This window comes from Syzygium oleosum, unplaced genomic scaffold, assembly GCF_021117445.2.
Source record: "Syzygium oleosum isolate NSW1041296 unplaced genomic scaffold, Sole_v2.1 Sole_v2.07, whole genome shotgun sequence".
In the NCBI taxonomy this organism is placed as follows: Eukaryota; Viridiplantae; Streptophyta; class Magnoliopsida; order Myrtales; family Myrtaceae; genus Syzygium; species Syzygium oleosum.
In genome coordinates, this window is record NW_026607491.1 from 10,820,187 (window position 1) to 10,831,062 (window position 10,876).

Sequence of the window (10,876 nt, forward strand, 5' to 3'; positions counted from 1 at the left end):
CACACACTCTCCGTGTCGCCACCGCACTCCGCCACCGAGCTCCGCCCCACCGTCGCCGGCGACTCGCGCCTCGTCAACTGCAGCTACTGAAGGTTTCTCTTCTTCCGTCTTTCAGACTCGACCGTCCCCTTCATCGGTGAAGCTCCATCCCTCTCTCTCTCTCTCTCTCTCTGTGTCTGTAGCTCAAGCATGTGCGGTTTTTTTCGGAGAAATGCGCGATTGATTCGATGAGTGATTCTTTTGTGTGCTGTGGGAGATGATCATTCGCCTCTGCCTGTTGAGTATGATGAAGAAGACATCGTAGTTGAGATAGAGGCACGAAAATGGCGGATTTGACTTTTAATGTCGTGTTGCCTCGTCTGCTCTGGTGTCAGTGTTTTCGTGTCGAACGAATGTGACCCTGATTCGGAGATAGTCGACCTCCTCGCATGCGCGTAATTCGACTTGGGTTTTCTTTTTGTTGCTTGAAAACGGTGAAGTAAACGTGTGATTGATCTCTCTAATGTAGCTAGCTAGTTTCGTATTTCGTGATGCTATATCCTTTTGCCAAATTTATCGTCTTTATCGGACGAATCGTTTTCCCTTCTGTTTTGTTGTCCACATTTTTGTTTTTGTAGAATGTTGCTCGATCCTGTTTTTCTTTTGCAGTGCGAGGGTTAGAATGCTTCATCTTCATCAGAGCATTGTGCTAAGTGGACACCGAGTTACTCATTTCGTGCTTCCCAGAGGAGCAACAGCAGTGATTGATACAGCAGTGAGATTCTCGATGGAACGCTCGGGTTGTTGTAAAGAAAAGTTATTTGCTTCTCATTCTACGCGTACCTCTTCCTCTCAAAGCTTAGCTTGCCTGGCATCATCAGAAGGTCTTGAGCCTTCAACCAGGTTGTTGTACTTGCCGCGTGTTATCACCGTTTCAATACACCTGAGATATTGTTTTTCTGCACCATGACACATCTTTCTTAGTTTACTCCTTTGGCTGCAACATGGATGATAGAAACATTGTTTTGCTTTGCAAAAATTATTATTAATTTTTTTTTTGGAGTTAGGAGATACTCTTATTTTCCTTTTTTCCTCTCAGCTGCAAACAGAAGCATTCGAGGATCATTTTAAGAACAATTTAAGTACTAGCTCTAAAAGCCATTCACATTACATATTGTATTATGATACTGAGAAAACTAAATCAGACATTGTAATATCGTATTCAGTTAGACTGAAAATTTATTGGAAAAGAAGGCTCATTATCTTTTGGAAATCTCTTTCTACTCCATGAAGCTCTCTCTATCTGCTTCTCTCCGAATTATTTATAGAAGAATCATTTTCTAAGATTCTCTTCTTCACTTTCTAGATTCATAATCCTTCCCAAGTCTTTTCTCCCTGCTATGATTTGGATGTGGTTGTCGTCCAACAGGGTACTTAAAGTTTTTGTGTTCAATTTAAATTTTTCTCCTTTTTCTATCTGTAAGATCTTATACGATTCTATATGGAACTTGAGTGTATGTTTTTGTATGGTTAAGGAAGGACGACTTACCGGCCCATGGATTAAGCGAGAAGATAGTTGGTGTGCTAGGAGGAGGGCAACTGGGTCGCATGCTATGTCAGGCAGCTTCTGAAATGGCCATTAAAGTCATTGTGTTAGACCCACTTGAAAGCTGCCCAGCAAGTGCAATTGCATACAATCATGTGGTTGGCAGCTTTGACGATAGTGCGACCGTGGAGGAGTTTGCGAAGAGGTTTTATTATGTACTAGTTATGGAATTGATATAATGCTTTTACAAAAGAAGTGCTTTATTGATTAAATAATTACTCATGTATGCTCTTTCTTCGTGGTAGTTAGATGTGAAATTTTGACGGTCGAAATTGAACATGTTGATGCTGCCACCTTGGAGAAGCTTGAGCAACACGGAGTGGATTGCCAACCTAAAGCCTCCACTATTCGAATTATCCAGGTTACTTTTCTTTAACAGTGACGTGGTGAATTTTATTTTCATGTAGGAGACTGTATTGTTTTGAATTCCGCAAATCTTTTTCTTGTTAATAAGGATTCTGTCAGCTGTAGACTCAGTAGCTTTGAGGATCGACATGCAGATTATGGAGCTGCTAGAGTTCTTCAATTGACACTCTTATTTAGGAGAAAATCACATTGCATATGTTTGAAAAATCCTGTGGTATCTCCACTAGACTTGGAGGAACTTATAATGTTCTCATCTTTATTCTAGACATGGATACATAAAGGAGCTATTAAAATGATATCGATGCATTGAAAGCAACTAAGTAAAAAATATGTCAATAAGCATGACAGAACCAACATACATTACTTTTTGAAAAACTTCTGAGGATGGCTTTACCTCATGTGCCATGTCAATGCAACAAAAACTGAAAGAACTATGGTCCCTCAGGTCTGACATCACCACTTAGGTTTTCTGGAGTGTGTTGTATTTCATTAGCTTGTGGGGAGTGAGAACACATTTAACATCCCTTGGACGTTTGAGGTACAGAGACTTTCCTACTGTAGGACCTATTGGAAATTGAGGTTTTGCTAAGACTTTTGTTGTTTAAGGATGGGATAGGATGGACTGGTTACCGGTTTTTCTGTGCTCCTCTTCCAATTGTAGATTAGCTAATGCATGTTACTTCTAATTGTATGAGACATGAAAGTCGTGAAACATGACCAAAAAATCTCTCTTAGGATTATATCGATTCTGGCAAAAGCTGAGTCAAGTAGTGAAGGTGAATGACTGCATATATGCATCATTGAATACCGAGACTACGGACATGTGTATTGTTAAGATATGAGTTTTTGATTTTAAGCGTTGCTTCTGGTAAAACAAAAGAAATTCCACTGATATAGGCTGTATTATTGGGCTGGGTAGTTTCTAGGTGTGCTCTAAAGAAGTTCTGTGACGTTCTACAAATTTGTTGATAGGGTATATTGTACTATTTTGAACCGCAGAGAAGATAAGTTCGGGTTGCCTTAGTCTCTCTTTGGATCATTGATTAATTGCTTATTTTTTTCCCAATATACTGGAATAATAGATGAATTTCCTTTTTAGGACAATGAACTTACTAAGATTTGTGCTCTCTTCCAGGACAAATATCTCCAAAAAGTTCACTTTTCCAGACATGGCGTTCCACTTCCAGAGTTTATGCAGGTTAGTCAATTTCCTTGATGTTTCTTGGACCTGCAGTGTGACCTGGACATTGGCATTCTAATTCCTTCTGTTGACTTGAGAATTGGCTGTGACAGATAGATGATCTCGAAGGTGCTGAGAGAGCTGGTGACCTATTTGGCTATCCCCTGATGGTAAAGAGCAAACGACTAGCTTATGATGGGCGTGGAAATGCTGTTGCAAAAACAGCCGAGGAGCTTTCTTCTGCTGTGGCTGGTATTTACCATCTCTTTTCTTACCTCTTCCTCTTGTAGTACTTAGAGTTCCTTCATTTTGGAGTTGCTCTCCATTTCTTGCGTAGTTCTATCTGATGATGGAAAGATTTTCTTTGTTAGTTTTATTTTTCAATTTCTTAGTACATTTGGTTACACGACAAGATGGATGATTTTGTAAATTCCGGACATTCTTTTTGTTTTTCTTGTCTTGTCCCGTCGATATTACCCTTTGATATTTCAGAACGTATTCTTGCATTCATCAGTCTACAAGTAGCTGGTTGAATTTTACTTTTGATCTTCATCTTCTGCAGCTCTTGGAGGATTTGAGCGTGGACTCTATGTCGAAAAATGGGCACCCTTCATGAAGGTGCACATCTCATAAGTATCATTAGCATCGACCATTAATGATTTTTGTTATAGCTAATTTTATGGTGTATTTTCCACCTTCTATCAACAAATTGTTCCACATTAATTCATTATTCATGGATTGCCTAGACATTGCCAATGAAGAGGGTTTGTAGAGCACTTACAGAGAACATAGAATTACAGTATTTGACAATTGTTTATTTTAATTTTCACTAAGAAAAAAAATGTTTATGGTGTTTGTGTCTTAATGCACATAAGTTATGTATGTGACAATTCACGTTAGTTTTCTCCAGCATTCCTTATGTAACTGTGTTATCTTGAATCTTATTACAGGAGCTTGCTGTCATTGTAGCAAGAGGAAGAGACAATTCTGTCTTGTGCTATCCTGTGGTTGAGACTATACACAAGTAGGTTTATTGTCTTTTATTTTATGGTTTATCATTATAGTAGGCTTAGGGCCCGTTTGGTTCAACTTTGCAAATGAGCCTTGGGGGAATGCAAATACCTTTAGGTTAAAGCCTCTTTGGGAAATGCAAATGGCGTTTGGTAAAAAATCCTTTGTGAAGCTACCTTGGCCCAAGTAGTGTTTGGCAAATTTTTTTTGCAAAGGGCTTTGGGAACTTTCTTTTTTATTAAAAAAAAAAGTTACCCTACCCTTCGATCCCAAGCGACGGCGGACTGGGTCGCGCGACCCCGGTGATGGCAGCCTGGGTCGTGCGATCCAGGCGACGGCGCCTGGGCGGTCGCATGACCTCAGTTGGCCGTCACCTGGGGTTGCCGAGGACGGCCGTCACCTGGGGTCTCCAAGGATGCACGATGCCGAGGATGCGCGACGCGAGGTCGCACGACCGTGGTCGGCCAGATCTGGGTCGCTCGACCCACAGTAGCTCCGGCGAAGACAGATTGAGGAAGAAGATGAACAGTGTTTTTTTAGGGCAAAAGTGGAAAACATAATTATCAATGAGGATAATATTGAAAAGAAAAAAAAAGTCATTAAATCGCTATTGTAGCATTTGGCCAATGGAGTCCCAAAAGCTAAATCAAACACCTCATATTTTCCCCAAGGGGCTTTAGAGGCTCAAAGCCCCTTCCCAAAGCTAAACCAAACCTCTTACTCTTGGCAGAAACTATTTACACATTTTATTATATTTCTTGCAATTTTAGGGAAAACATATGTCACATAGTTAAGGCGCATGCGAGTATACCGTGGAAGATTCGGAAACAAGCTACCGATATTGCATATAAAGCCGTTTGTTCCCTGGAAGGCGCTGGTGTTTTTGCCGTTGAATTGTTTCTCACTAGGGATGGTCAGGTGATTGTGGTCATCGATAACTTCCTCTACAATTTATTCTTATTGCAAATTGCCACCTCTATCCTACTTACACGCTTTCACTTGCCTTTAGGTCTTGTTAAATGAAGTGGCTCCTAGGCCCCACAATAGTGGCCATCACACAATTGAGGCTTGCTACACTTCTCAGTTTGAACAGCATTTGCGAGCTGTTATTGGTCTTCCACTTGGTGATCCGTCAATGAAAACTCCTGCTGCTATCATGTACAATATACTTGGTGAAGAAGAGGTACATTTTTACGCCTTCCTGATTTTTGAATTATTGCTTTGCCAACTAGACTACTTGGCTTTCATCATTTCTTTGTTTTATGCATTGAATGCACTTGACTTAGCCTCCCATCCTAAACCACCATGTTCTTGCTGCAGACACACACAACAAGCATGACAAACAAGTGCTTCCTTATTTTACTGCCAATTTACTTAAGAGGCACTCAGTGCTGCACTTGTAGCTTGGTTATGGGGATTGGGGCTTACACAGTAGACTATTCTAATTATAAACCTTTGGCTGCTTTTATCGTGTCTTGTAGCTATTATATATGTGGACTGCTTTTATCTCGAAATCTTTGAGTTGGTGTCATTTATGTGGTCTCATTATTGCTCTAGATGCTTATAGTAAAAGGTTTGACATGGTACTTATTGTGCTTAGGGGGAACAAGGCTTTCGTTTGGCTCATCGGTTGATTGGAAGGGCATTGAGCATAAAAGGAGCTGCAATTCATTGGTATGATAAGCCAGGTCAGATGATCAAGAACACCACCACCGCCCCCTTCCCCCCCAAAAAAAAAAAAACAACCCCAAGGCGACAACCTTGGCTCCTACTCTCTCACTCTTGGCCAGTAATTAACTACATATTCTTATTGGTGCTGTAGAAATGCGTAAGCAAAGGAAAATGGGTCATATTACTATTGTTGGCTCCTCAATGGGCACTGTGGAAGCACAACTAAATGCTTTGCTAAGTGAAGAAGGCAGGGATTGTCAGTCAGCAGGTTAGTTTTTTCGTCTTTTGGTCTAGAAATAGCCCTTTTATGGGGTAGAACATGGTGAATTTCTTTGTTTTTCTTTATATCTCTCTCAAATATTGTCTTCTATCTGGGCCTTTCTTTCCTGGAAAACAATAGAAATACGTGCAGACCCCTGCTTACAAAAATATTTTAGGGGGGTTAGGTATGTTTGGATTCATAAGCTACAGGGAATGCTTTGAGGTTGAGTAGTACAGCACTTAAATAAAGGTACAAGTTCGAGTGTGGTTGGAGACGCAAGATTTTGCATTGAAACCATGAAAGGTTGCTTTTCTCACGGTTGCGAGTTGCATTCCTTTGTCTCATGTGCTAAGGAAGCTTAGAAAGTAGGCTTATCTCTGTTCAGACACCTGTGATTGCACTAACAACTGAGCTCCATTTTACAGCATCTTTAGTGATTACTGCCTATTTGAAAAATTCTCAAAGAAAAAAGGATTACATTTGCACTGGCTATAAAATTGTTTCTGTGCTAAATGGAGCTTATACGCCATTGCTTTGTCATGATTATTGACAATGGCACTAGCTAAATGCAGTACAACTGCGTGTTGGGATTATAATGGGCTCAGACTCCGACCTTCCTGTGATGAAGGATGCAGCAAGGATACTAGATGCATTTGATGTGCCTTACGAGGTTAATTATGTTCTGATTATATTCTCAAGATTACATTGTTGGGCAATGAACTTACATGCCTAGTGACAAGTTGAACTTATCATATGAATAAAAACTTTGCAGGTGAGAATAGTTTCAGCACATCGAACCCCTGATGTGATGTTCAGATATGCTTCCTCTGCTCAGGAGAGGGGCATTCAAGTTATTATTGCTGGTGCTGGTGGTGCAGCTCATTTGCCAGGCTAGTTGTTTTATGTCCTGATCACTAGAATATTGTGTGTAATCGATGGCTTTTTACCGTTTAAGAGACTCCGTCTTCTGTTTCCAGGTATGGTGGCTTCCCTGACTCCATTACCGGTTATTGGTGTGCCTGTTCGTGCTTCTGTATTGGATGGTCTTGACTCACTTTTATCGATAGTGCAGGTACTTCTTTTCTCTAATTATAGAAAAATTGGTTCTTATTACTGTCGAATTCAGTTTTTGATGGGAGCTGTGGTCCTTGATTATTTTAAAATCCACCTTTTATGCTGCAAAATGGTAACTTGGAGAAGGTTTTATGTCCTCCCAAAGGGCCACGTCTTCTGTCCACTCAACCAATCACAGAATACGAAATTTTTTTTTTGGGTGGAGTACAATGAAATACACGACATTTTGCGTGGCGTCATTGGTTTTTTGGTGTATAGGTGACACGGTCCTCTTAGAGCACCAAAAATCTCTTAGCCTCATGACTGTGTTTGTCGTGCTTTATTGCAGATGCCAAGGGGTGTCCCTGTTGCTACTGTGGCAGTAAATAATGCCACAAATGCTGGTTTGCTAGCCGTTAGAATGTTGGGAGTTGGTGATCCAGACCTACTGGTTAGGTTGGTCTTTTCGTCTCACTTTAGGATGTGGGGTTTGCGATTGTAACGGAAGTAGATGTTATGATATCGTCTGTAGTGGAACATCAATGGTGTTCATGGTGAAATTGGGTGAAATGCATCCGTGCTCATTTGATCTCTTTATCTTTCACTTGCGCAGAATGAGCCAGTACCAAGAAGATACGAAGGAAGATGTCCTCACAAAGGCAGAAAAATTGCAGAGAGAAGGTTGGGAATCATATCTGAATCCTTGACGGTCCCGAGCGTGCGCCAGTTTTGGTAGTTATGATTGTTTTTGGTTTCTGTTGTACTTCTTATTCAGTCCCAAGGTACATGTAGATCATTGTCATTCATAGGAAACTAAATAGTCAATGGAAATGCATAGTCATTCCCAATGCATCTTCTTTCCATAGAAACGATAATTTAAGTCAATGTAACATTAGATATCAGTATGAAACCGATGCTTGATGACGACATACCAAATTGTTTCAGTAACAAAAGGAGCCCCCAATCTGGGTTTCCGATCTCTCACCATAATGCAATGTACCAATTTTGGCCATTTAGTTTATGCTGTCTTTGCCAATTGTCATTCATTTTCTTTTTCTTTTTCGCACCTGAATCAAAAGAATTTATACTATTGGTGTTTAATATTCTGCTCTTTGTTCAATGATAGTTTTATCCGTAACAATCATAGTGCATGTGAAGAATTACCGCATTAAGTGCGAGCTAACCTTCCTTTTATAGCTTCCGGGAATGCAAAAGAAGTCTCATGCAATGCTCAAAGGAAGCTGCTATAGTTTTTATGTGTTTAACTGGACGTTTTCCAAGCTGCGCAGCCTTATTTGAGAGGATTCAAGTTGTCCATTCATGGTTGTGTACTCAAGCAAATGCACACAAACCATGGAAGGCCTGCATCGTTTTTTACCTCTGTATTGAGATGGTTTATAACACTGCATCTGGAAGTTTCTGTTTAACAAACAAATGTTTATAATTTCGTGTGATTTGTGTACGAGCAAGCCGAGGGTCTTCGCACATGCAAAACGCCTTCAATTTAAATGCGAAGAAGCCAATTCTGGAGATGCTATAAGTGAGAAAGTGAGTTTGAGCGCGGCAGCATCGTGCATGAAAAGTTAAGTCGGAGACTCTTCGAACCTGCAATAACATGAATTGCTTGATTTTCAAGCGAAATTGAGATATCTCGTCCTTCTTCTCTATCGTTTAGTTGCCGCATAGATAAGGGAACTGAAGATAAAGCCTGCCTAAAATCAGATGCAATCCCCGGATGGGAAAAACTACGAAAAGACCCATGAAGTTGAACGCCAAAGTCTTTAATGTTAGAAATAGATTATTGGATAACAACTTAGCAAGTTCAATACCAAAATTGATCAGTAAAGCTTCCCCCTCTTACTGCATAAGAGCATCATTTACCTATCGATGAACTCTCACCCAGAGTCACCAAAACTATCATGCCCGGCGACTTCGGAACTGCCCGACTTCTTAGTTTCACCCTTGCTACTTCCCCCCAGGTTTCTGCAATGAAAGAAAAAGAGACGACTGTGAATAGGAATACGATAACGATGTTTCATACATGATGGAGGCAGATTGGGAAAAAGAAACGAAAGGAACGGGCGGAGGTAATGACAAAGGTGGAGGGGATGATAACCAAAGAACCAGGATGTTCTGCTAAGTAGGTTTGACATGTGCAGCCTGAGAGGTATTACTGATTTCCGCTCCGCCGATCATCTCACAAAAATTCGGTCACAGCAGTACCAGTAACAGCGGCCCGGCTACTCCAATATGGTCCTCAGGCGGGGACGTTTCCAACATCAGAGAGGATTAAAAAACGAGTCCATTCGCAATTTTTGCTGCTAACCAAGTTCATGTATCAACCCCGGTTACCTCGTCCCACGAAATTTTACGAGACCCGACGCTTATCTTTGTTCGGTGAATTCAAGTTAGGAGGGAAATGGAAGGAAAGCCATGATTCATGATGCCTACGGTGAACTCACACAACCTAATTGCTACAAGCCATTCCATGCATAAAAATGGGACAAAAGAGAAGAATCTCACGATATCATGAAGGCCAAGTTAAGCTTCCTGGCAGCTTCTCTATCCTGCTCCGCCTTCTTGTCTGCCTCGTGCTTCCGCCTTTCTTCCCTCTCCCTCGTCATCTCCTTCACGAAGTCAAAGCACATTCAACGGCAAGAATCAGACACGACATATAGCTTCTAAAAACAATTTCGCAGGTTGTTTCACATATACTAGAAACATCAAAGGAGGCAACAAGCAGAACGAGGACCGCAAAGATCCGCTGCTGGGAACCTCGGGAACGCATTCGTTCTCCGGTTGCGCCGAGATTGAGGATACAAGAACGAGAATCTGAAGATCGCAGAAACGGAATTTGAACAAAAAAAGTCGAGACCTGAATGCTATCCTTCCCGCCACTGAAGAAACGAGTTGCTCCACGAGCCGATGCAGCGCGCTGGTTCACGCTCGCTCTGCTAACAGCAATTCTCGTGGCCATTGTACCGCTGAAGAGTCGGATAGAAAATAACGACATTATGGTGCCCTAACCTAAAGCCTGATATGTATTTATAGAAGTGATTAATTATAATTAGAGTACAAATAAAAAAATAATTACAGAAGGAGCCCATAATACATATCAATAACATATGAATACCTCTCAATTCGAAGTAGGTGTAACAAATGAGAGATTGAATATCAATAGTGCATACCACGGATTAGGTACTCCTTTGTTGAAGATGTCGGATTCGATGTAGGCACATAGGAGAAACCGTAGATCACCCGAAGCAACCTGCTCTCTAACAAAGTGAAAATCTTGCTTAATGTGTTTGGAGCGAGCATGAAAAGGGTTGAGAGCAATGTAGTGGCAGAGATGTTGTTACAATAAACCGTGAGAAACAAAAAGTGATACCCCAAGCTAACGAAATAAATGGAGAATCTAAATAGTTTCAGTAACACAATGAGTTACAACACGATACTTAGCCTCTATATTAGAACGGGCAACAATAGTGCTTCTTGGCACTCCATGAAATAAGATTAGTGCCTAGAAAGACAAAAAAACCTGAGGTGGACCATCTACTGTTAATGCACCTAGCCTAGTCTAAGTAGCATTCAATGAAGCGGGAGAACACTAGGCTGATGTACCAGTTAAATACATACCGGTATATATGTTTAACAACTTGAAAATGAGGTAATCGGGTTGATGCATGAACTGACTAACCAAGTCACAAAAAAAAAAAAAATCGAGCATCGTCATCGACACATACTGTAG

General features: G+C 40.9%; 1 protein-coding gene across 6 annotated transcripts; it reads left to right on the forward strand.

Annotated features, from left to right (window-relative positions):
• On the forward strand, positions 1-8,107 carry LOC115693515 (phosphoribosylaminoimidazole carboxylase, chloroplastic). 6 transcript variants are annotated; one of them, XM_056313460.1, is made up of 17 exons: positions 1-136; positions 649-885; positions 1,515-1,730; positions 1,835-1,946; positions 3,087-3,149; positions 3,245-3,383; positions 3,694-3,749; positions 4,082-4,155; positions 4,913-5,060; positions 5,152-5,325; positions 5,743-5,830; positions 5,965-6,081; positions 6,648-6,745; positions 6,848-6,965; positions 7,053-7,147; positions 7,478-7,584; positions 7,742-8,107. In XM_056313460.1, exons 2-17 carry the CDS (start codon positions 662-664, stop codon positions 7,833-7,835), a joined length of 1,923 nt encoding a protein of 640 aa, XP_056169435.1. In that variant the 5' UTR covers positions 1-136; positions 649-661; the 3' UTR covers positions 7,836-8,107. The 6 variants fall into 6 exon arrangements, with proteins under 6 accessions (XP_056169435.1, XP_030476520.1, XP_056169436.1 ...); XM_030620660.2 differs by having other exon boundaries at positions 649-882; XM_056313461.1 differs by lacking the exons at positions 1-136; positions 649-885 and having other exon boundaries at positions 1,544-1,740.
• Positions 8,108-10,876: the final 2,769 nt, after the last annotated feature.